Here is a 26,958-nt window from a genome sequence, read left to right on the forward strand (position 1 = left end):
TGTTTGTACTTTAATTTGTTGAAAGACCATGTCATTGCTAGAAATGTGAACAAAGGACAATCTCCTTTGGGTAAACTGTAAATCCATTGCTCTGGGAATTACAGTGCAGTATTCCTAAACCTCCTAACGTTCCTATCTGTTGTGCCAGAAATTCTCATTCTCACGCAGCCTCACTCCTCTTCCTCTTCTTCTTCTCTGTGGCTGTTGACCCCGTCCAATTCCTTGTCCTTCCATTGTCAGACAATGTAAGATTGTGCTGTGCTCCAGCTATATATATACTAGCCAGTTCATGGTTCATGAGATGCACCTTTGAGCTATTCCAGTAAACTGGTTGATCGTTGGTTGATCTAACACTTCACACATTTTCCCTCTTTATAGAAAGTCAAGATTCACCTGGTAGCAAGTTACCAATTCAAGACAGATTTAGAAAAAAGTCTAATGGAAATGTATATAAATATGCTTGACATATTATGACAACTTGTTCAACCATTTTTCATGTAAAGACTTATGCAATGAACTAATGCCTAAATGTTGTGGGCGTGAGACTATTCAATAGAGAGTTAGAGACCCATTACATTATATTTTGATCAACATGACACAAGCAATTAATAGTGTAGGGAAGAGCAGAGAATTATACATAATCATTTTCATGAATACCAAAGCATTTGCAACTTCTTCAAAGAAAGGAGAAACTTATTTTTTGATGTGCACAAGCGACACAGACAATGATGTGAAGATTGAACAGGTAGTTTTGAGAATTTCAATTCTGATCTGAGAAATGAACCAAAGCGACTGAGAAAAACTGTAGTTGTGTATGTTCGGCGTCCATGCCTGATTGCAAAACCACCTGCCTTCAATTGATTAAGTACTGTGAATTGAAATCAATTGAATTAAATTCAACTAAGAATGTCTTCTTTTCTTCCATGAATGTTAAACAAACACTTGAAAGACAAATCTTTTCTGTGACCATAATCAACCCAAGGTGACTATTTAAAGGTCAACATTTAGTTGTAAAAAAGATGGGTCTACCACATAGAATTGAATGAAGCGTTTTCTAGTGAAGTTATCCCAGAACCACCTCAGTCTTCGAGCACGTCACGGTCGAGCCTCCTCGTGCGATACTGCAGGTCTCGTAGCGTGTACTAGTCTAGTGACCTATCAAAGTTCACGCAGTGGTGAGCGTAGATGTGTGTTCCCTTCCCGCGGGTACTCCGTTCCAGGGTGAGGGTGAGGGTTAGGGTTACCTCTGCCTCTCCTCACTCAGGTGTACAGTACAGCCACGACTACAGCCAGTGGGAGTCCTTGGATAAACCTGAATCAAAATGAAACTAAAATGTCAGGCGATGCTAGGAGTTATCTCAGGCCATCTCTTCTGTAGTTATAACTCCCCTTTAAAAAATGGAACCATGCTGCGTTTCGATTGCCTTCGGGGCCAATGCTGTATTTGTTAGATTAGATATATTCAGCTTGTGTTGGATGCTATGTACAGAAAGAATGAAGACGCAGATTAATAATAGCAACGTTCTCGCGTGTACATCATCAAGGATTAAGTACGATGTTTAATTAACTATGCATCTATTTCGGGACGTTGCTTCTAAAGATTGTCCGAGGCGCTTTATATTCAACTTTTAAATATATATATATTTTTTAACCTTTTCTAGGAATTTGTCAAATCCAGTTACTGAAATCCCATGGTCGGCCCCTAACAGGTCTAACCATAGGGACTATATGGTCCTAACTAAAGTGTTTCTTATAAACAAGATAGTCTGCGTTGTACAAAATGTGATCGATGAATTTATTGTGACTGTAAGCAGGATTGGATGAAATTACATAAACATAAATGTTTCCTGGAAATCAAGGAGTATGGCCCAGTATCTTCGCCACACATAGGAGAGGATACGATGTGTGGGGGGGGGGGGGGTTATAGAAATGTACATGAATGTAATGTTCGGATGGATGTTCTTGTTTTGAACACACAATTCGTGAAAATAAAGATTAATACTATGTGTAAAATACTGTTTCATGTTTTGTAGACTTGAGGCCCCAGTGTACGGTCAAATGGTTTTAATGTGATGTGAATATTGCATGTAGTTTTTCTGATCATAATGTTAAATAACAGCTGTAAAGGGTTCGAACCCTAACCATTAATAATATACTACACACAAATGAAAGGTTGAATGTAAAAAAAAAGCCCTACACAAACACACACACGCACACACACACACACACACACACGCACACACACAATCACACATGAACCGAAAAAGGTTGTGCTCAGCCAGCAGGGTTGTGAAGTTGAGCTCTCTGTGGAAACAGTAGAATGTCTTCCTTATCACATGGTCTCCTTTCTCTTGTGTGTATGTGTTTGTGATTGCCTGTGTGTGTGTGTGTGTGAGTGTGTATGCTTATGAGCACGTCAATTAAATAATTTCTGGAATAAAACCACCAAAACGCAACTCCACGACAAAAATATACACAAAGCTACGACAAAACATAACACTGAGTGCCCGGGAGGGCGGAGGTTTTAAATCTGCACCTAATTTAAAGGTCTATAGCGCCCTCTACTGACCCCAACCATAATAACCGTCAACCAAACTGCAGAACAACTTAGCAGTGGGTGGCAGTATTACTGAATCAATATTAAACACCTCAACATTTTTCTAGGCGTTAATTGTAATTTGTGTACCGTTGTAGGCTAAAGGGAAATCATCAGACCTCCACCATCCAGGGGAAGAAAGGGGAGGGGCCTACTGCGCTGACCGTGTATGATGTCATGGGACTGGGGGAGGAGCAAGACAGCGATTAAATCTTTACTGTCGTCATAGGCCACAAGGCTAGCGAAGAAGCCTTGGTTGGGGTTAGGGCCAGAGCAGCACTAAACCAGAGAATAAACCACCAGAACAGTATCAACTGGTATCTATCAGACTTGACTAGGATAAAAGGAGGAGAGTGGACAGGGAGAACTGAAAAACAAGGAATGGAATAACTTTAAAATTGAACTTTAATTTCTTGTTTCAAGAAAAAAAACAAGAGGGTTTCCAAACGTCAGGTCAACTGGTAGCATATACAGTTGAAGGCTCAATGGCAGACAAAGCAGGGCTGAGAACTTAAATACACACCGTTTTTTTTTTGCAGAATTATAATGAAAGTAAGGAAGATAAAGCCTTAGAATAGCAATAGTTCAGTGCTGCTTGCAGCACTCACCTAATGAAAGAAAATGCAGTAACTTAGATGTACACAAGGTGGCACTTTAACTCTATTTTTGTTATAGCTCTGGTTATAAATCTGTCTACCATCCATCTGTCGTTTTACTAGACAGTACCCGTTCTTCAAATCGTCTTGTCACAAGACATGAGTCTCCAATCAATATTATGAATGACTTGATATAAATTGATTTGATGTTGATAGGGAGTGCAACAAAGATCATTAAAAGGATGGAACACTAAGCTCAAAGGTTCAATATTTATTCCATTCACAAATATAGCAATACACCATACATCGTCTATCCAAACACAATAATCCATATTGGCATTTTGACACAATTGCATCTTGTTGTCTTCATTCTCAAGTTTTTTAAATAATTAAGGTTTGGGTTAACGGAATATAAACTGCATTTAAATTTATGTAATTTATTCAACTAAATATATGACCCACTTTCAATACAGATTCATGTATCCACCGATGAAATTCTCCTTTAAGTACGACCAGGGGTTTAATCTGTCCTGCATACATAACTAACTTACTTAACTTACCACTGTAAACCATGCTCTGAACTTCCTTAAAGCTAAATAAAGGATACCACAAAAACACTGGGGCCTTTTATGATAGGATCTTTTTTTTTTTTATTATCAAAAAATCGATCCAGGAGTTTGAGTGTGTAGAAGACCGAAGACACATCCTCCAACAGCCAGGAGAATAAAACGTGATTATCTTTTGCCGGGGAGGTGGGAACAATTATAATGTCATTTACAAAAATGTACTGAGAAAAAAGACATCCTCTCCATTTACAGATAATACATTTCTGTTGTGCAAAGCGTGGAAGGAGGACTCTGAATGGCCCCCTGTCAGCTCCACATACTGAGGACTGGGGACTGAGTGTACTGGGACGCTCCCTGTAAAACCAGGAGCAGACTCTGGTTGCACTGGGAAGCTTCCTGTATCACCAGCAGAACCCTCTGAACCAGAACCTTCTGGTCTAGAGAAGCAGGTCCATCTGTAGAACCGGCTGGTCTAGAACCGTGCTGATATCAACTCACTTGGCGGTAGTACAAGGCTATTCCTCCGTATATAGTACACGCTCTAGATCCATACCAGTCTCCTGATAGTTCTGTCTGTATTTACAACACCGGGGGCCCCTACGAATTCTCTTTTTTCCTATGGAGATGACCCGGAAGTGCTTGGAGGAAAGGTGGTTCGAATTCAAAAAATCCTTAGGAAAGGAGCCTCCATGCTTCCTTTAACCCTCTTTTAGCAAAGGTTACTCCTGAGCAACCTTTGCGAAAGGAAAGGAGATAGTTGCATCCCATAATCCTTTCCGCCGGCAATATTTAAAGCAACATGCCACCGTCGAAGTTTACCGACTCCACGCGAAGATGCATGAGAGACGCGGTAAAGCAGAAGAATAGAAGAGAAGAAAATACAATTCATAATGATGGATACCTATTCCAGAAACATTATTTGAATCGAATTGAAACAATTGATTAAGCACACAAAAGAAAAGAAAATGCCGACTTCACATTTAAGAAAGACTACTGGGGGCAGTTAATTTCAACATCCACATAAGTTGAGCCTCTTTTTTTTCACATGTGAACTGGGATTCAACTTGCCTAAAATATTTTCGTTGGCCAAGACCGACCTAAGTGATTCTCACTGTTGGCGACAACCTGATTGAAATCAATACAAGAATGCATGGATCAAAAGGAGGCTTGTTGTAGACCCACTTCGGAAAACTGTAGTTCCACCGTAGAGACGCTAGAGGTCAGCCATACTCCCCGTCGCGCAATGACGTCGGTTAGGAAAAGTCGAGTCGAATTCATTTTAAACAGCGCTGTCTTTTTACTATGTTCGAAAGGAAGCACCTTTTCATCTCTCCTTGACCCGATGACGTTTTCCACAAAGGTGAAGTAAAGGAGACATAAAGGTCAACATCACACAACGTGCAGAGACCCCTGTTACCGTGGTAACCCGCACAATAACGCAACGGGGCAGAGACCCCGGTTACCACGGTGAACAAAACATCATGCAACGGGGCAAAGACCCCGGTTACCATGGTGACACTCAACATCACAAAACGGGCAGAGACCCCGGTTACCACGTTGACCCTCAACATCAAAAAACGGGCAGAGACCCCTGTTACCAGGGTAAGGGTAACCGGGGTAACCAGGGGGTGTGAGGGGCACTGGAGGGCGAGGGCCACCTGTGCGCGGCGGCAGCTGTCGGGGGCGGAGCTGTGGGCTGGTCCTCCCGTCCAGGAAGGAGTCCACGAACTGACAGTGGTCCTCTCCGAAGCCCGCCTCGGCCACTGCCGTCACCACCATCATCATCACCACCATCATCATCATCGTCACCATCATCATCATCATCATCACCAACATCATCATCATCATCATCACCATCATCGTCATCATCACCATCATCATCATCACCATCACCATCTTCACCAACATCATCACCATCTTCACCATCATCATCATCGTCACCATCATCATCATCATCATCAACATCATCATCATCATCATCATCATCCCGGACCAGATCTGGACCGGGAACGGGACTGGGACCGGGACCAAGACCAGGACCCGGACCGGGACCCGAACCCGGACCAGGACCAAGACCAGGACCGAGACCCGGACCAGGACCAGGACCCAGACCCGGAATAGGGCTGTGACCAGAACTCATACAATATAAGATCAGTCTCTTCCATAACACAATAAACACAAGGACTCAAAGAATAGAAGCAGCAGACATTAGTAATCATAAACAGGTGGGCATATATCTTTAATAACTGAACATGTTCTGCTGCCGTGTTGTTCCTCACAGAACACATGGGCCTAATCCTAAAGGACTCACAGATTTAATTTATCTCAGGTGCTAATTAACCTTAGTGAGTGAGTGTGTGAGGCCACATGGGCTCAAATAGGTATATATGGGATTGGGTCAGCACTTCACGAGAGCACATGTTACCTTGGCAACGTTTAATGACAAAGATGACACTTGCCGGTTAGGGAATTTTCAATTTGAGTTTATTTTTGAAAATGCAATGAAAACAATCGGCTACAGCAATTTATTGATATAAGAAAATATAATTTCTACTTTTCAATACTTCAGTATAAAGGATGTATTGAATAGTTTAGGTGATTATTGGCCTACAGACACTAGTCATAAGTCAGAACGGGCTGCAATTGGCTGAAAAAGGTACAAGTAGTAATATGAAGAGCCAAAAGATCCGGCTCTTGTTGGTGAGCTGATCCAAATGATCTGGCTTGCTAAAACAAGGCCGAAATTCCCCATCTGGTCTCGCATTGACTGTAGCGTCGTTTTGTTGTTTACCTTCCTAATTTCACTGTGGTCTCCGCGGTAAACGTCACAACGCTTTGAACTGCAGGTAATTCCCTTAGGCTTAGGTGAAGTCATTCACTGATGCGGACTCACGGAAAGGGTTCAGTAAGTGTGGACTCAAACCCTCACGCCCTTTGGAACTCGACATTGGGACAGCCCTAAAGCCTTAAAGGAGGCATATTATACCACAAGGTATGAGTTTGATTAGCCTTACAATCCGTTTCAAATATCTGCCTCATGTGACAACACTTTTGGGCGTTTCCACCTAGATCTGTGCTAAGGATGTCATATGAGGCAGATTTTCGAAACGGCTTGTAAGGCTAATCACAGTCACACCTGGTGGTATAATAAGTCTCCTTTAATAATTTCGCGAGAACGCGCAGCAAAGTCTGTGAGTCCGTGAGTCCGGACATTGGGATTGGGCCAAGGAATCAATACTCAGTTTAAAGTCATCACAACTAGGGTTGGGTATCGTTTGGGTTTTATCCGATACCGGTGCCTACTCGGTACTTTTCAAACGGTTCCGGTGCTAAAACGGTTCTCGAACCGGTACTTAAAAAAAACGAAACCGCACACACTTGCATACATGCACGACTTGTTAGGAGTTTCACATTAAGCAGAAAGTTAGCGGACAGTGAGTTGAATGGCAACGGTGTTTGCTAGCCTACTTGATATGCAAGATTTACGGTTGGCATTAAATTACTTATATTAATTATTTATAATAATTAATATAAGTAATTTAATTTATAATAAAAACTATTATATTACTGATAAATATCTTTTTAAAAAATAATTACAAATAATATTAATTACTCGCTGAAAGCAGGCAAGCACGCATCATGGCGCAACATTACTGCCAAAGTCATATTAAGTAATATAACTAACTGATATAAATTTGAAGCGAATAACGACTCTGTTTTTGATTTGTTTATTTGGTTTTGAACAGAAAGTTTTGGATGCATGCATCGGCTTTGAGTTTGTTTGTTTGTTACTTTAAAATTACATTCGCTCGCAACACACACACACACACACACGGCCTGAAATACCACGCCTCGCAGTCATGGACCTATAAAGAAAGTCGTAGTCGTACCATGCGTGTTTAGCGCAACATTGAAAAGGGTCCCGTCTGAAACAGTGTCGCGCAGCGCTGCGTTCCGAACGTTGTGCAATCAAATACACCGGTATGGCGCTATATACAAAAATCATATCCTGACGAAAATACACACCGTTATTCAGTGTGAACCGGTATAGCGCCCAGCACTAACGCAAGTTGACGCCGCAACACCATGGGGGCGGGGCAGGGGGCGTTAAAAAACGCCAGGCACCGTTATGAGGAACCGAAATGTGCATTCTTATTCGATCTCGTTACAACCGTTTACGTCGGAACCGGTTCCCTACTGGAACCGAGTTTCGGTGCTCAACCCTAATCACAACGTTGATCAACTTTTCCCAGACAGCTTGCATTATATAGGTCTGCATTAAATCAGGTTCTATATTAGGCTTATCAAAATCTAAACTGATATCTGAGCCTTGCAGTATGAAATTATTAACATCTGATCTACATAATTATATTTATGTATGTGTCCGATATAATATACACAACATTGCAGTACAATGATGTTTAGATTTACCATCAACCAATGTTTAAAATACATTTGACATTAGAAATATGGTCTTTGTAAAACCTGCATAGTTAACCACATGGGAGATCTTAAAGTCTCTTCCTGTCAGGGTTAACAAGATCAACTTTCAGAAACCAAAGAAAATGTTCATGACCAAAAATCACCAAAACACAGTGTGTGTGTGTTATGTGTGTGTAGTCTGTGTAAGTGTGTTTTCATTGGAAATGCATGCGTGCCTGTGTGTGCGCATATTTGCATGTCTGTGTGTTTACATAATTTGTGTGTGTGTATGTGTGAGCGTGCGCGCGTGTGTGTGTTCATATATATACGTGTAGGTGTTCATATAACCTTGTGAGTGTTCATATATACGTGTCGTGTGTTTACATAAGCGTTTTGTGTGTGCGGGCGCATGTGTGTTTATGTGTGTGTGCAAGCAAGCGTGTGTTTATATGTGTGTGTGTTCGCGTGTCTTAATATGTGTGTCTGTACATATGTGTATTTATTAGTGCTGTCAAGCGATTAAAATATTTTATCAAGATTAATCCCACATTTCTTTCTATTCTAAAAATCTCTTGATTTCGTGCTGCGAGCCTATTAGAGAGATCAGAGAGTGTTGAGAAGGAAAAAAATAATATTTGGTGAGATGGATACAAGAAGAGACCCGCAGTGAATTCAACCCGGTCCACTTGACATCGGGTGCATGACAGTGGTAGGCCTACCGTAAAACAATTATTATTTAAACAAGTATGAATATTCCTACCGTACGTAGGCCTATGTACATTACCAGGCTATCAAATAACACGCACACACACACACACACACACACACACACACACACACAGTGGCGGAGTGGTAATCGGGAGAGTAAACAGCCCCGGTGGGCCGTTAAAGCTTCGGGGCTGTCGGGCAGACTACAGCGGGATAACAACATTGTTATAAAAGTTCCTTGCAGCGCCGTCAGGCAGCCTGAGCTGTGTGCCCGAAACCTCTCACTCACTCAACAAAACAGCTGCAACAACTGTCCACGTCGCAACCAGGTCGATTTTGTCTAGAGGGGACTAACTGAGCCAAACTACAACGTTTGCCAAGCCAAGAGCGTTAATTCCGCGCAAAAAAAAATTAACGCCATTAAAATTGGTTTGCGTTAACGCCGTTAATAACGCGTTAAACTGACAGCACTGGTATTTACTAGGGCTGGCCCGAATGCCATTTTTCAGGCTTCGAATACTCGTTCCAGAAAAAAACACCATCAAAAACAACATTAATAATCCCTATATACTCCCTGGAACCGATTTTGACAGTATCTGCATATTTTGTTGAAGACTTAATAGCTTTTGAACGTTAATTAGTAGGCCTAAGTAGGTTGAAGTTCCTTAGTTTTTCCCCGTGAAAGCGAACAGCTGTTGCTCCATTCCAAATCAGCTGTTCTCTGCCATCTCAGCCCTTACGGGAGCTTTTCAATTCATCCCGGAACGTGCATCTTTTCAGGGAATTTGTACAATAAATCCATAACAAATACCGAACATTGATTGTCTTATGTGTCCATATTATATCCATTATATTGACCGGGCATTCCCAAGACGCTCACGCTCTGCAGCAAGCCAGTCACAGTTGATTGGCGCGGCGCTGTACAGCGAACGTAAACAAACAACTAAGCTAAGGTTTTAAGTATTACTTTTCCTCCAGAGATCCCGCTAATGTTGTGTTATAAAGTAAAGGGAAACAAGATATCTATTCTTCCTCCACCTCTCTCGCTTCTCTGCTTGGTGTCGCTGACGCTTATAGTTTGCCTCCCTCGCTCTGGTAACGTCACGTACGTTGACGTTAAAAAAAAAAAACGAAGCTCCGAATACTGATTTAAGCTTCGAATACTAATTTTCCGAACGAGTATTCGAATATTCAAATAATTCGGGCCAGCCCTAGTATTTACATAGCATGTTTGTGTTTATATGTGTTCATGTGTGGGCACATTTGTGTTAATATATGCGTGTGTCCTTCGATTGGGGTGGGGGGGAGAGAAAGAGGAGAGGGGCTATAACTGACACAGAGACACTGAGGAACCTACAGTTGAAGAGAGCACAGGGAACCCAAACGCAGGGAGGAGGTCCTCCTGGGTGAAGGAGGAATGGAAGGTGTGGATGTGTGTCAGTGTGTCTGAGGACCCTCCTCCACCTGGGGACACTCTGTAGAAGGACAGAGAGCCAGCAGGCCGGTCCAGATACACTCCTACTCTGTGAGAACCAGCGGGGGTGAGAACTATGTCTTTTCCTCTACCATTGTAACAGGCAAAGTAACGATCATCATGACAAACAAGAATCCATGACTTGTTGTTCCTTCCAAGCAAGCTGTCACCACCCTCTCCTCTCCTTGTGATTCCTCTGTATGTCACTCCTAGCAGAGCACGTCCATTCCTCTCTACCTCCCAGTAACAGCGGCCAGTCAGAGCCTCTCTACCCAACACCTGGGGCCGGAGGGCAAATCTCTCTGGGTGATCCGGACACGACTGGTCCACTCCAACCCCCGTCACCTTCCTGTTGTCCTCAGACAGAGAGAGTCGTCTGTTTGCTGTGTTTGGGTCCAGTGTGAGTTCACAGGCATCTGACGGAGAACAAGAAATGATGAGTTGCTGTACCATTTTTCATCATCGTCATCATCATCATCACTAGTACTGTCTTACACTCTTCTTCCAGTTTCACGTTCATCTACTCTACAAACATTAACTTAGAAAGAGTAAATAATATCAGAGCTACTATAGTGAATAAGTGTGCTATAGCTTTAGAAATAGTTGTGAACATTGTTCATAAGATCATTTAAGTTAAACTTAAGTGTAAATCATTTACATTTGAGACTTAGAAAGATGTATAATCTGAATCTACTCCCACAATTTTTATTTATTTTATTTTGTGTATGCAGACCACGTGTGAATGAGCGGACATAACTTCCTGCTGTGTGGATGGACTTTTCAAATAGTGAGTGTGTGATGTGATGAATCAAACAGGTTCTTACACTTCTTTAGAGCTGGTTTCAGCCTCCACACTCCACCGTGCTCCACACTGGGGGGGAATCAAAGTGAGAGCAGCATGTTGAAACATTCACCTTCATCATCTGCCGTCTCATCACGTTCTACACAACATGAGTTGCCTTTTCAAACCACTTAATCTAGCAGCAGCTTGAATCCTTGTAGGAGACTTTGTCCCTGAGTGGTGAGCTGTCCTCTCCATACCTGAGAGTGTCCAGTCTCCAGCATGGATCCTCCAGTCCAGCAGAGAGCAGCGTAGCTCCAGAGTCTCCTGGGTGATTGTAGCTCAGGTCCAGCTCTCTCAGATGGGAGGGGTTGGAGCTCAGAGCTGAGGCCAGAGAAGCACAGCCTTCCTGTGTGACCAGGCAGCCAGACAAGCTACACACACACACACACACACACACACACACACACACACACACACACACACACACACACTAACTATTACTGGCGGTAAATCAGTCCAATGTCTTCTGATGTGGAATTTGTAGTGTAACTGTTTGACCATTGAGTAAAACTGACCTGAGAGTTTCCAGTGTACAGTGTGGACTCCCCAGTCCAGCAGAGAGCAGCTTCACTCCTGAATCCTGCAGATCATTGTTGCTCAGGTCCAGCTCAAACAGACTAGAGGAGTTGGAGCTGAGAACTGAGGCCAGAGCTTCACAGCATCTCTCTGACAGATGACAGCGATTCAGCCTTCACACACAACAAACACAACATGTTAGGAACTGGGTTTAAATTGGAAACACGACCCACTTAAGTTCCCATGAAAACACATTGCTCTGATCAGAAAACGAAAACACTGGTTAGCGCTATTCAAGAGCATGTGAAGAAATGCACTATTCTGTACACATGTGAATCTGTTCACATGAATGGCCAACAGATGGATGGTACGTGACCAAGGATATTTTCACGCCTATTGAAGGGGTGCGACGACATTTGTTAAGGTGCCACCAAATTAAAAAGTTAGTGTCTTGAGCCCTGAGACCACTTTTTTATTTTATTTATTTAGACCTGTTAACTTTCTGGAGGTAAATCTGTTCAATGTCCTCTGATGTGGATCTTGTGGTGTAAATGTTTGACCATTGAGTAAAACTGACCTGAGAGTTTCCAGTGTACAGTATGGACTCCCCAGTCCAGCAGAGAGCAGCTTCAGTCCTGAATCCTGCAGATCATTGTTGCTCAGGTCCAGCTCTCTCAGACTAGAGGAGTTGGAGCTGAGAACTGAGGCCAGAGCTTCACAGCATCTCTCTGACAGCTGACAGCGATTCAGCCTTCGCACACAAAATAAGCACAACATGTTAGTAACTGGGTTTGAATTGGAAACACGACCCGCTTAAGTTCCCATGAAGACACATTGCTCTGATCAGAAAACTAAAACACTGGTTTGTACTTTGTGAAAAGTTTCATTGAAATGTCACAGCAGCACTAGCGCTATTCAAGAGCATGTGAAAAATTACACTATTCTGGACGACCAAGAGAAGACGTTAAATCCTAATTGGAGTATATTATCCAATCAGAAGCCGGTTATTATGAGTAGGTATTTCATTGAGGAGGAGGAGGATGATGAGGTGATTGTTGAGGAAAGAGATGTCGAGGCGCTGGCGGTAAAAACGGAAAAAGACCCCCTATGCAATCAAAACATTAACAACTGATTTAAAGTGACTGAATCTGTTCACATGAATGGACACAGATGGATGGTAAGTGACTAAGGACATTATCACGTCTATTAAGGGGGTGCGTATTTGTTAGGGTGCCACCAAATGGAAAAGTTAGTGTCACCAGTAGATAATGTGTCTTGAGCCCTGAGAGGATATATTCTACTTATTTATTTAGACCTGTTAACTTTCTGGAGGTAAATCTGTTCAACGTCCTCTGATGTGGAACTTGTGGTGTAACTATTTGACCATTGAGTCAAACTGACCTGAGCGTTTCCAGTGTACAGTGTGGACTCCCCAGTCCAGCAGAGAGCAGCTTCACTCCTGAATCCTGCAGATCATTGGTACTCAGGTCCAGCTCTCTCAGACTAGAGGAGTTGGAGCTGAGAACTGAGGCCAGAGCTCCACAGCATCTCTCTGACAGATAACAGCCATTCACCCTCCACACACAATGAACAGAACATGTTAGGAACTGTGATTAAAGTAACTTGTATTAACGTATTAATTTTATTCACTTTTTTTTGTGAATAAATATCTAAAACAAGGGATATTTAAATGTTAATTATCTATGGGGTGTACAATTGTAAATCGTTAAGTAGTGTTTGAAAATGTTTTATTTTTAATCAATACTCGTTTGATATTCTAGTATTAGAATATCAAATCACTTCTTTTTAGTTATAACTTATATATTCTACTATCAGGTATATTGTGTTGTGTATTGTCATACATTATTATGAGTGAACTTACAGAGATGTTTTGGAGGCTTTGATCACTGGCAGCAGCCTCAGAAGACCCTCCTCTGAAGCTGAGTATTTCTTCAGGTCAAACACGTCCAGCTCCTCTTCTGATGACAGTAAGATGAAGGCCAGAGCTGACCACTGAGCAGGAGAGAGACATTCTGCGGAGAGGCTTCCTGATGTCAGGGACTGTTGGATCTCCTCCACTAGAGAACGGTCGTTCAGCTCATTCAGACAGTGGAACAGATTGATGCTTCTCTCGGGAGAGAGACATCCACCGATCTTCTTCTTGATGTAAGACACCGTTTCCTTATTGGTCCCTGATCTACTTCTTGTCTGTCCCAGAAGACCTTTTAGGACAATCTGATTGGTCTCCAGAGAGAGGCCCAGGAGGAAGCGGAGGAACAAGTCCAGGTGTCCATTCTCACTCTGTAAGGCCTTGTCCACAGCACTCTGGTAGAAGAGGTTGAGTTTATCTTCACCGGAGGTTGGCGGTTCTTCTGAGAGCAGATTGACCCCAGTGTTGATAAAGGACCAGAAGACATAAAGGGCAGCCAGAAACTCCTGGATGCTCAGATGGACAAAGCAGAACACGCTGTCCTGGTACAGCCCACACTCCTCTTTAAAGATCTGGGTGAACACTCCTGAGTACACTGAGGCTGCTCTGATATCGATGTCACACTCTGCCAAGTCTCCCTCGTAGAAGATCAGGTTGCCTTTCTCCAGCTGGTTAAAAGCAAGTTTTCCCAGAGAAATAATGATCTCCCTGCTCTCTGAACTCCATTGTGGATCTGATTCAGCTCTCCCATGATACTTCCTGTCCCCCTGTATGGACTGAACCCTCAGGAAGTGGCTGTACATCTGAGTCACGGTCTTGGGTATCTCATCTCCTATCTGGGATGTTTTGAAGAGGTCGTCCATAACTGTAGCCGTGATCCAACAGAAGACTGGGATGTGACACATGATGTGGAGGCTTCGTGATTTCTTGACATGGGAGAGGATTGTGCTGGCCAGCTTCTCGTCTCTGAATCTCTTCCTGAAGTACTCATCCTTCTGTGGGTCGGTGAACCCTCTCACCTCTGTCACCATGCCAACACACTCAGCAGGGATCTGATTGTCTGCCGCAGGGCGTGTGGTTATCCAGATGCGAGCAGAGGGAAGCAGGCAGCCCCTGATGAGGTTTGTCAGCAGCACGTCCACCGAGGTGGACTTTGTGACATCAGTACAGATCGGGCTGCTCTGGAAGTCCAGAGGCAGTCGACACTCATCCAGACCATCCAAGATGAAGACAACTTGAAACCGGTCGAATCTGCAGATTCCTGCTTCTTTGGTCTCAATAAAGAAGTGATGAAGAAGTTCCACTAAGCTAAACTCTTTCCCTTTCAGTAAATTCAGCTCTCTGAAAGTGAGGAGAAATGTGAAGTGTATGTCCTGGTTGGTTTTGCCTTCAGCCCAGTCCAGGGTGAACTTGTGTGTTAAGACGGTTTTACCAATGCCGGCCACTCCAGTTGTTATTATTGTCCTGATTGGTTGACCTTGTCCAGGTAAGGGTTTAAAGATGTCATCACATCTGATTGGTGTTTCCTCCATGGCTGGTTTCCTGGAAGCTGTTTCAATCAGTCTGACCTCATGTTCCTTGTTGACCTCTCCACTGCCTCTCTCTGTGATGAAGATCTCTGTGTAGAAGTCATTCAGAGGTGTTGAATGTCCTGCTTTAGCGATTCCCTCAAACACACACCTGAACTTCTTCTTCAAATTAGACTTTATTTTATGTTGGCACTCGACAGCATCAGATCCTAAAAGAGAAAACAACGGAAGACATCAGTTAGTGGAAGGTAGGGATGGGAATCGAGAACCGGTTCTTGTTCAGAACCGGTTCCGAGTCAACCGATTCCTTGGAATCGTTAGCAAGCCTGCTTAACGATTCCGCTTATCGGTTCCGGTCGCGGCAAATGCGTCGTGACGTCACACACACGCTGCTTTGATTTGGTTCAGAACGCAGCAAACATGTCGCCGCCGAGGAAGAATCGCATTGTGCGTTCAAACCAAACGCGACGGGGCGACAAGATCCCATACAAAGTGAACGTAGAGACGCGTATAAGGGCGAGTTTGTCGCGGGAGAAAACCGGCGACAAGTTTTTGTCGTGATGACAGCCAATCAGCGTTCAACAGCGTGATAACTGAGTGACATGTGTAACGTAACAGCCAATCAGCGTTCAGCCGTCAAACTCAGTGCAGTGCAGTCCGGGTGAATCGCGGAATGGAGGAGAAAGTGATTGTTGCAGTTTGCGACTCCCGGATCTCTATATATATTATAGTATACAATATATTATATACTCTATTATAATTGTATATATAATATCACGGCCAACAGCTCTGTCGCCTCCGGATGGCCGTAGCGTGGGGAGCTCTCATAGGGATTGGGCTTCTCGGGGTTTGTTTACCGGCATTGCTATGGTTTCCGGTCTTGTGTGTTCCAACGGTTTATTAGGTAGGCCCATCTAATAAATCTCTGTCTAATCAATGCTTCATTTTGTTTATGTCAGTTTAATGCAAATGAGCACTGTTAGAATTCCAAAAGGCACAAGCTCTTACTTGGCTGTTTTCAGTCTGTGTTTTTAGTTGTATGGCACTAAATTAAATGTATTATTATTATTATTATTATTATTATTATTATAATGATGGCATTTGGGCTTAAAAAGTGATATATTTTTTCGTCTAGACCAATTGATTTGAAAATGTACAATTTCCTAATACTAGAAGCACTTCTGATCAGATATTAAAGAGATGTAATGCAAACAAACACATTTATACTTATTTTCTCACCCAATGAGAATCGATAAGAGAATCGATAAGGAATCGGATCGATAAGCAGAATCGGAATCGGAATCGTGAAATTCTTATCAATTCCCATCCCTAGTGGAAGGTGACATCCGTGGAACCAGGTCAATATTTCCAGGTAGATCAACTTCATGATATTTCGTGGCTTCATTACTTCTGGTCGGGGATGCTGGTCGTGACAAGGACAGCATGTTACAGATTCAAAAAGTTCAGGACTATTTTGATATTTCCACAGCAATATGATTAGTCTTATGATAGTAATAATGATGCTGAATCATTGTAAAGTGACTTGCTATGCTGATATAGCTAGACAGCGTTGCAGATCTTCAACTCAGTTATTCTGCTGTTGATCTGCAGTATAATGTTGAACCTTCTTTAACCTGATAGACCCACAATAACCCTACATATCTGGATCAAACCATTTAACCTGATACGCCCACAATAACCCTACATATCTGGATCAAACCATTTAACCTTATACCTCCACAATAACCCTACATATCTGGATCAAACCATTTAACCTTATACCCCCACTATAACCTTACATATCTGGATCAAACCATTTAACCTGATACGCCCACAATAACCCTACATCTCTGGATCAAACCATTTAACCTGATACCTCCACAATAACCCTACATATCTGGATCAAACCATTTAACCTGAAAGTCTATTTATACTAAGTTTCTTACTCCTCTGTTTGCCAAATAAGAGTATTTTCTGTCTTCAAAATAAGTCTCTTACCACCCCACAGTGTGTCGGCCAGTTCCTCCTGGTTCATCTCCATCAGGCAGAGCTTTGTGATGTCCACCACTCCCTCTATGGCGCGCCTCCTCTGCTCCTCCTTCTTACCATCCACCTCCTCGTCCTCCTCCCTCTGACTCTCTGAGCATTGTGGGTAATCTGGGAAGAGATCCCTCCAGAGCTTCTTCAGCTCCTTGTCTAGAAAATCGTGTGCGTTCTCCTCAGCCCTCTGGAACAGAACAAACATCAAGGAGAACTTTACCCTAAACTCATTGAGGACATCAGAAGCATCTGTCCTGGATTCACGTCCCGCTGGTCTGAAGAGGGAAGCCTGGAGACTATTAGCCCCCCCAAAAGATGCTTTCTCATGTTAATGGGGAGCTGAAGTCAAAGGTCTTGGTGGACATTTACACACCTTGATCAGCTCTGTTTGATGCTGCTGTACAGACTGAGCACTGGTAACCTTTGACCTCTGGTGTCTGGGGAGAAAACACACACGCACGCACGCACGCACACACACACACACACACACACACACACACACACACACACACACACACACACACACACACACACACACACACACATCTTTTACTCAGACTACAATTCTTATGCTGACTAGATAATTCTTCTAACAAGACATTTTTAAGTTGAGAGTCCAGCTTTCAAGTCTTTAATTATCCTCATTAGATATTATAACTTGTTACTGAGATGTTATTACTGGCTCTGAGTAACCTAATGCTTTGAACTAGAATCACAGAATTAAAATCTGTTTGATCAACACTGACGTACCAAACTTCTTTGTCAAAGTCATAGTCTAATTTAAGCATGTTATCTTTTCCTTCTTCCTTCCTTCTTCTTTTCTTCTCAGACAATGACCAAATGGAGGTCACTGTTTTACTGTCAATCTTGACCACAGAACGGCAGTCATGCAGACCAAACACAGTAGAGAGCAAAGACAGAACCCTGTTCATATCAGGGGAGCCTTAATGCTCAGGTCAGATGTATTGCTCTTCCTGAGTTTCTGGTCTGGCTGTTCACGTTGTGTTTTAAACATGGCCGATAGGCCGAATGTGGATCTAGAGTGACGTCAAAGTCACATAACGATATGACTGTTCAACCTGAAGTCGCATTGAGAGAAATCCCTCCTGTATCTGATTCAGGACCGCGTATGAGACTGGCCAAAACCAGAATTTAACAATTTAACCTTTGAGCAAAACAATCTGGCAACTCTTGCTTGCAGTGTGAGGAGGCCAATCACAGCCTTTTACCACCATAACATCTCTCGCCTCCGCCCCCCGATCCTCCACCGCTAGAGAAGCCCCCTCCATGTCTGACCGGTCACTCTCTAAGTCCTCACCTCTTCTCAATAGGTTGATTTCCATCTGTAAACCTAACAGGAGGATCCATAGACCGCTGACTCTTCAAGGACACACAGCTGGGTCCAGGGGAGTCTGCTCTCTCCTGCTGGACCCTTCTAGAAAAACAAGAACCAGGATTTATGGACGTTTGATAGAAGCTGTATCTTTATGATCTCTGATAAATCCTCACCTCTTCGCAATAGACTGATTTCCATCTGTAAACCTAACAGGAGGATCCATAGACCGGTCACTCTTCATGGAGACACACCTGGGTCCAGGGGAGTCTGCTCTCTGCTGCTGGACTCTTCTAGAAAAACAAGAACCAGGATGTATGGACGTTTGATAGGAGCTGTATCTTTATGATCTCTGATAAATCCTCACCTCTTCTCAATAGACTGATTTCCATCTGTGAACCTAACAGGAGGATCCATAGACCGCTCACTCTTCAAGGAGACACAGCTGGGTCCAGGGGAGTCGGCTCCCTCCTGCTCCTCTCCTGAACCCCCCTCCTCTTTCTCCTCATCCATAGTAGACTGATACCTGGACACAAACACAACTCCATATTGCTTCTGTGGATTCTGTTTGAGTACCGAACGGTAGGGGTTTGTCGATATCTCGTGCCACGAAATATCGCAATATTAAAACCTGACAAAATACGTAGCTGAGATGAAAAAATGGTTTGCAATATCATTCTTTTTAATTAAAAGATTTTTTTTTTCAGTGCTAAGTTCTCTGATCAGTCACAAACGCTCCGCACAAATATTTAAAGGTCCCATTGCATGAACTTTTCATTTTATGAGGTTTTCTAACATTAACATGAGCGGTGGTGGCGGTGGTGCCCCCTGGTGGTGGTGCTCCGGCAGCGGGGCTCAGGTGGGAGACAATCCCGTGCAACTATCCCTTTCTCCTCCATGTCGCGGTTCAATCTGGACTTCAGGGAGTCACAGCCAAAGTTGCTTTCCCCCAATTCCTCCTCTACCATGGCCGAGGCAACCCCCCACTATGAGTCTTGGAGTCCGCAAACGGCAACAATCCCTTTCTCCTCCATGTCGCGGTTCAGTCTACTTCAGATTGACGCGGACGTGGAAGAACGTCGTTTTTGATTCATAAAATCGTCTGGAGGCGCACACAGCTTTTGGCCATGATAATATGTATTATATGATATAGATAACTATGTAGTATATGATATTATTAAGATATAGAGCTCCAGAACTGTAACCCAACACTTCTTTGTTAGTTGGATTACCGTTCTGCTGTTGGTGTTCTGGCGCATAACACGTCGGACTCTCGTCTCTGGTATCTCCACAACGAGACTCGTAGTGGGGGTTAACTCAGCCATGGTTGAGAAGGAATTGGGGGAAAGGAACTTTGGCTTTGACTCCCTGAAGTACATGAACCACGACATGGAGGGGAAAGGGATTGACTCCCGCTTGAGCCCCGCTGCCCGCGGCCGAGGGACCACCGCCTCGGCGCTGCAGGAGGCGGTGGTGCCTAAGCGCTGCCCGCTGCCCGTTGCCCGTAGCCCGTTGCCTGCTGCCGAGGTGGTGGTCCCTCGGCAGCGAGGCTCCGGCGGGAGACAATCGCGGGCAACAATCCCTTCCTCCTCCATGAAATGTGTTTGTGAGAAGAGAGTAATTCATATATAAATCACAAAATACATTAGCGAATCCTTCTCTGTGCGTTCATTATTAATGACACTGTTCTGACCCCATACTATTGGGCTACTTTTAATCACGCAATGGCTCGCTATTCTCTTAAAGACACAAACACACACACACACACACTAGGGTTGCCGCGGTGTGGACATTTTCACACCGAGCAATACGCTCGTGTCAACACCGGTATTACCGGTATAAACGGTATTAACTTTGAAACTATAGGTCAACCGCCATCTTCTCCGTCAACTCTCCTCTCACACTCGGTGACAGCGGCTGGCACCGCGCCAATTCTCGGCGTCTTATAACGTTCTATATATAATAGGATAATATAATTTTTTATTCTACTTCATTTAAGAATGCTCGATTCTGATTGGCTGGGAGGGGTGCATTAATCCGGCATATTGCCCGCTGATTTGTCGGTTCTACTTGCTGCTGACTGAGCACAGTAGATCAATACGCCGCTTGTATCGTTTTCTATCACATAAATTTCAAACATGAGGTCCGTTGTAAAAATAAACCAAGGAGTGCATGTTTGATCGATCGTCATTAAAGCTGACTTGATACGAATGTAACAACTACGTTGTTAAACTAGTGATCAGTTGCAACCTTGTGTGGTTGCTATAGAAACGCTTTACCTACAGTTGAGCTAACGTTATTCACCGTAGTTCTAAACTGAACTACTTTTCGAGGGAGATGAACTTAAACAGAGCATACATTTAATAAGCATACAATACGAATAAGAAAAAGGCAAATTATTAAAGTATATGAATTGTTTTATTATGTTGGCCGGCGCGAAGTAGAATAAACGGAATAATCACCTCAAGGCAGGGCAATAAACAGTTTGATATGCCCGGCTCGCGGAAGGTTACCGCCCTCGACTTCGTCTCGGGCGGTAAGCCGTCCACGAGCCGGGCATATCAAACTGTTTATTGCCCGGCCTCTCGGTGATTATTCCTTACATATCATAATATCACGGCCAAAAGCTCTGTGCGCCTCCGGATGGCCGTAGCGCGGGGAGCTCTCGTAGGGTTTGGGCTCCGCAGGGTTTGTTTACCGGCGTTGCTATGGTTACCGGTCTTGTAGGAAGCACGTCAATTCTCGGCGCGACAATTCTCCCGCACAGAGCAGAACTGTGGCCTATTCTACACATTTTAATTTTCTTAATTATAATCATATTATTCATTTTTACTGAATTTGTTTTTTATTACTGAAAAAACAACAAAAAAAACAACTGTTGCCGGAGTGCAACACCGAGTAATCCCTAACACACACACACACACACACACACACACACACACACACACACACACACACACACACACACACACACACACACACACACACACACACACACACACACACACACACACACACACACACACCAGCAGTACAGGGCCATAGGCCTACATTTCACCGTTCAGATTCTTCAGTTAAGTTCATTTTACATTTCTGCATATTTATTAATGCCTTGCAATTTCATTCAGCTGTCACTTTTATTTGTTTCCAACCATTCACATTTTCTTAAATGGTGTGCATGTTTACATTGTTTACTACATTTAGACTTTTGTTCAAATCCATTCACTTGATTTAAGCCATTTAACGTTTCTTTATGTCTTAATCTATTTGGCCTTATTAAAAAATATTTTCAACCCCACTTTGTAGGCCTACTAAAGCAATCACAGCATTTTCGGCAGGCAATGCATTTTCTAGTTATTATATAGGCTACTGTCGTTTTCTTTGAGAAAAGGTTGCCGAATCAGGATCGCTTTTAACTCACTTTATTTAGTTAAGGTTTGCTTGAATCTCTATGAAGCAAAGGGCGGGGAATTGTATATGCACGCGTGGAGATAAATCCGTGGATGCCCTGCCTGGGGCGTAGCTCATTTAATACATGAGCTCCGGTCTAACCTGTTCTGGCTTGCTCTCTCTGTAGATACGGAGTAGGCGCACCCTCTATGACGTTTAACGTGCTCTGATTGGCTTTGGTGTAATCAGAGTGCCCGCCTCCGGCTTCCTCGAATATGGCTAGTCCTACTCCCTTGTGGCTATGTGCGGATATGACCGTTTATATGCTGATTTGCGTTACAAAAGAAAATATAAACGGTAGTTAACCGGTTTTTCATTATTATATACCAGTAACCTAAAGACAATATAAACGCTAGTAAACTATCGGCCTACCTTACGTTATCTACTCCGTGATTAAAATGCGTCCATACGGTATAAAGTTTGGAGGTTGAAAAAAGGCTCCTAGGGTGCGACTGCGACCGACCAGATGCGGAATCAACTGAACTGAACGGTTATGACGCCGCCCTTCTCAGTACGTGTCACGTGTTTTCTGGGAAACCGAATGTGTTTCCCCAGAAAACCCAATGTACACACACACACACACACACACACGCACGCACGCACGCACGCACACACACACACACACACACACACACACACACACACACACACACACACACACACACACACACACACACACACACACACACACACACACACACACACACACACACACACACACACACGGATCACTGAGCCAACTGTAAAGTCTGCCTTAATATAGTTAGAATATATATTAACACCATGTAATAATAGCCTGGGTATGCCATCAGTAGCCTACGTTACTGCATGTCACCGCAGACCAACACTGTTTAGTAATGTCATTGGATATGCGTATTGCGTGTCGTTACATGGAGCTCATCACAATAACAATAAGCTGTTATAACTTTACATCAGTCAGCTGTTATCCTGCTCTAGACCATCACACTGACATTAACCTGTTATAACTTCATATCAGTCAGCTGTTAGCCTGCTTTAGATCATCACACTAACAATAACCTGTCATACCTTTATCTAAGGTTAGATCGGTCCTTTTTCTTCTTTTCTATTTGCTGTTATTTAAACAAGCAATGCCTTATAAAGAAGGCAGTATGGAACCATATAATAAATATTATAACACTAATAATTATATGTACAAAAAAATTATTTACTATTACGTGATTAAAATGCGGTAAGGTATGGTATAAAATTAAAGTGAAGAAACGGAGGTTGAAGTGTTCCTAGAATAAGTCATTCAGAGAAAAGGATTTAAAAGTGGAATTCGAGAAAGATCGAGTTGATGCGGAAGAAGAGGAAGAGCAGTTAGCCTCGAACAATGAGGTGCTGTGACGCACTTGGAAGTTTTATAGCCTCGAAACTCACAGGACCCGCCCCCTCCCTGTCACGTGCTTTCAGGGAAATCAAGCCTAAACGCACACACATACACGCGCGCGCGCACAAGCACGCAAGCATACACGCACACACGATGTGTGGTCCTATATATTTCTACTGACTTGTAAACGTCATTCCAAGTAGAGTCTGAAGACAACATGTTCTTATTTTTTGTTGTTTGACTATTTCTGTGCAATGAAGAAGCAGTTGTCTCGTTCCGACCAGACCGGATTCAACATTGTTGACGTTAGTGTTGGATACACAGACCAGCCTCGCCCTGTGCTGCGGGCGATAACGACAGCTTAGCCATCTTCCTCCGACAGAGTGCGATCGACTCCAGCCCGAAGCACAACTCATGTTTTCACCAGAAAGGTTTTTAGATCATGAAGTTAAATAGTAAATTCACCTGTGTCACGCACCTCCTATAGGCCTACCTATAACGCGCACATGGTGTGTGTGTGTGTGTGTGTGTGTGTGTGTGTGTGTGTGTGTGTGTGTGTGTGTGTGTGTGTGTGTGTGTGTGTGTGTCAGTGGTGTAGTCTAAGTGATACGCAGGTATATGCCGTATATGAAGGTATTATTGTAGCAAAAGTCTTTAGCACCTGTAACTGCAGATTTTGAATGCGTACACTAAAGTCACAGTACATTTGAAGTCGTATATATTTATTTTGCATGTGTACTCTAAAGTCACAAATGTTTAACAGTACATTTGAAGTCGTGAATATTTTTTCTACCATTGTAAACACAAAATAGGGTCTACGAGTAGCCTACGCAAGTCTGTGTTACAGGTGCACAAATCCTTTTGATCATTGCAGCGCAGTTGGTGCAAAACACATTCGCACACCCGTGTTTCATAATTTGAGAACATGCCCAAAATAGGTGCATTCGTAAACCCAAATGTGAACTAATGCATCAGAAGTTGCACATCTGTGAAAAACCTCCTCACAAATAAAATGATATAGAACGCTATGTTGATTCAGCATTTAAATGAGCGAGCACAAGTCCATCGTTACAACTGCTTGAATCTGCTCCTGCAAGTCTCAGCTGTGGGTTTTTTTGCAGGTAGTTTCGCAACACGTCTAGGTGGTACATTCAGTGATTTGTATCCGTATGAGGCAGAGCGTCCGTGGGCGGGACAAAATTGCAGCACTAACCAATGAAAGTCGCCAGCAGGGGGTGCATTTTTCAAATTACACTGGGACCATCCAAGCAGACCATTGAAATACATTGAAGGACACTTGCGGCATGTAAACCTTTGTGTCGCGTTCGTTTCTCTCCCCTTACTTTGGTGCTCCCGGTCAAATTTGACCGGCCTGTTTTAACTGCCCTTACAATAACAAAAAAAACAATGATCATTACCAAATTTTATTGAACTCCCTTTTAACCTGTAAACAATGTCTCCAGACTACTGGTTTACATGAATAACTGCAGTGTGTGTGTGTGTGTGTGTGTGTGTGTGTGTGTGTGTGTGTGTGTGTGTGTGTGTGTGTGTGTGTGTGTGTGTGTGTGTGTGTGTGTGTGCGTGTCTGTGTGTCTGTGTGTGTGTGTGTGTGTGTGTGTGTGTGTGTGTGTGTTCAAACACAGGAGTGGCATTTTTGCAATCAGGTCGCAGTGCGCCTTGCAAACGTATGCATCACATTTGAAACATGTAAGACGTGTCTTATTGTCTCTAGGGGCACAGTCAGAGCTCGCATCTCTTCCATTTCTGCCCCTGGTTTTGGGGGGAGAGCGGCCAGGGCGGTGGCTGGGGCTTGCAGACTCCTCACCAGACTGCCAGAGGCTGGTGTGCGGGGAAGGTGCTGGCGCCGTTGGATTAGAGGAGTCACTAAAGCTTTCCCAAGCTCTGCCAGGAAGAGTCTCCTCTTGAAACATTTCCCCTGATTCCAGGCTGGGTCGATCGCTGTCCACACCACATATGCATTACATGCAGACACATCAAGGATGTTGTGGAACACTGCCACAGGCCAACGAGCTGTCATTCACTTGCAGGTGTATGTACCGGTAAGCTGCAATGAAAGAAACAATGACTAGATTTGAAACAATATTGAATCTGCCTTACACAAAATGTTTTACATGAATACAAGTAAATCAAATGCATGACAGATGAAAATATACATTACCTTACCAAGGCAGTCAACGCCTCCTTTGTTTCTGTTGTAGTCCAGGATGATCTGGGGTTTCCTGTGCTCTGCTTTGCTGACAGCGGCGTATTTGTGTCGAGTGCTCATCAGGATGACATTCTTATTTTTCTTGGGCAAATATGACACAAGACTGCGTGTGTCAGTGAAAGCAAATTTGTATGAGAGTACATTTCTCCCTCTGGTCGAAACCAGTGCAGGGGGAAGTTGAGGCTTGTTCTTCCTCACTGTCGCCACCATAGTGAGCTTTGTTTTCAGCAGCTCCTGACCAAGCCCATGTGATGTGAAATAGTTATCACGTGTGATGTTATGCCCCTTGAGACCGTCTGTCATGTCCAACACAACACGCATGCCTTGTTTTTTTCTGGCCTCCCAGTTACAGGTTTCCCTGTGTAAACCTGCATATTCCAGGCGTAGCGGCTCCTGGCATCACATGCTGCCCAGATCTTGATCCCATACTTGCCAGGTTTGCTTGGGATGTACTGTTTGAATGGACGGCGACCTCTGAAAGGGACCAGGCGCTCGTCCACGGTCACCTCAGGGCCTGGGTTGTACATTAGTGGTAGACGCTCCACCCACCAGTCCCAATCGTTCCTGATGGCAGCCAGTTTGTCGTCTCGCCAGCGGAAAGGTCGTGTAGCTCTGTCGTCAAATCTGATAACTCTTGAGAGGATATGAAACTGCTGCAGGGACATAGTTGAGCGGAATATAGGCCTCCCTGACTCTGCATCCCACAGGCTTTTTGTAGCCTCATTGTTGGACCGATGTACTCCTGCTAGAATCAACAGACCCAGGTAGGCTTGGAGGTCTACCTGGTCCAATGCCTTCCATGTGTCCGCAAACACACCCCCCCCTTCCAGGTTTGTCATCGCCAGTATAATTTCCACGGAATGGACTCTGGTAAAAAGAGTTGGAAGCTGGACTTGATGTCATCCACACGAGATGTTGCATACCGTGTTGGCCCTGGCGTCATCCTAATGATACTTTCCCCTCGTGCCTCTTACTCAGGTGCCTCTTCCTCAGGTGCCTCTTCCTCAGGTGCCTCTTCCTCAGGGGCCTCTTCCTCAGGTGCCCCCTCCCCAGGTGCCTCTTCCTCAGGGGCCTCTTCCTCAGGTGCCTCTTCCTCAGGGGCCTCTTCCTCGCCATCTGTTGACTGTTCGGTCTCATGATGGTCTGGATCAAAATCAGGATCGTTGTCTTTTATTTCTGAGACTTCCTCCTCTATTTCTGGTTCAACTTCAATCTCCTCTTCGCCAGTTTGAAAAAAAAGGTCAAAAGCCTCAAATCGTCTGATCGCCGACTCATGGTGTTCAGAGTAAAATAAGAGCAATGCACAAGCAAGATATATATAGGGGATCTGTGAGAAGATATCATACATTTTGTATCGAAAGTGTGGTTCACGTGGG

General features: G+C 43.7%; 1 protein-coding gene and 1 long non-coding RNA gene across 8 annotated transcripts; one reads left to right on the forward strand and one right to left on the reverse strand.

The window, feature by feature from the left end:
* The first annotated feature begins 5,779 nt into the window (after positions 1-5,779).
* On the forward strand, positions 5,780-8,059 carry LOC132454930 (uncharacterized). Its single transcript, XR_009525036.1, has 2 exons — positions 5,780-7,037; positions 8,012-8,059. It is a non-coding gene; the product is annotated as an uncharacterized LOC132454930 (long non-coding RNA).
* A 545-nt stretch (positions 8,060-8,604) lies between these two features.
* On the reverse strand, positions 8,605-22,733 carry LOC132454890 (NACHT, LRR and PYD domains-containing protein 12-like). 7 transcript variants are annotated; one of them, XM_060048479.1, is made up of 13 exons: positions 22,377-22,733; positions 18,922-19,080; positions 18,731-18,847; positions 18,540-18,656; positions 17,595-17,658; positions 17,180-17,408; positions 13,605-15,390; positions 13,124-13,297; positions 12,300-12,473; positions 11,722-11,895; positions 11,404-11,577; positions 11,187-11,233; positions 8,605-10,778 (listed from the first exon to the last, which is right to left on the reverse strand). In XM_060048479.1, exons 2-13 carry the CDS (start codon positions 19,065-19,067, stop codon positions 10,213-10,215), a joined length of 3,768 nt encoding a protein of 1,255 aa, XP_059904462.1. In that variant the 5' UTR covers positions 19,068-19,080; positions 22,377-22,733; the 3' UTR covers positions 8,605-10,212. The 7 variants fall into 7 exon arrangements, with proteins under 7 accessions (XP_059904462.1, XP_059904464.1, XP_059904465.1 ...); XM_060048481.1 differs by lacking the exon at positions 13,124-13,297; XM_060048482.1 differs by lacking the exon at positions 12,300-12,473.
* Between the last annotated feature and the right edge of the window lie 4,225 nt (positions 22,734-26,958).

Source organism: Gadus macrocephalus, chromosome 4, assembly GCF_031168955.1.
Source record: "Gadus macrocephalus chromosome 4, ASM3116895v1".
NCBI lineage: Eukaryota > Metazoa > Chordata > Actinopteri > Gadiformes > Gadidae > Gadus > Gadus macrocephalus.

What these genes read in the sequence shown, in the direction of transcription:
- LOC132454890 (XM_060048479.1), bottom strand. Translation starts at nt 19,067, where the DNA reads ATGGATGAGGAGAAAGAGGAGGGGGGTTCAGGAGAGGAGCAGGAGGGA. An exon ending in AATCAGTCTATTGCGAAGAG is followed by an intron (nt 18,657 to 18,730) that starts GTGAGGATTTAT and finishes TTGTTTTTCTAG; the next exon opens with AAGGGTCCAGCAGGAGAGAG. An exon ending in GGCCGACACACTGTGGGGTG is followed by an intron (nt 15,391 to 17,179) that starts GTAAGAGACTTA and finishes TTTCTCTTTTAG; the next exon opens with GATCTGATGCTGTCGAGTGC.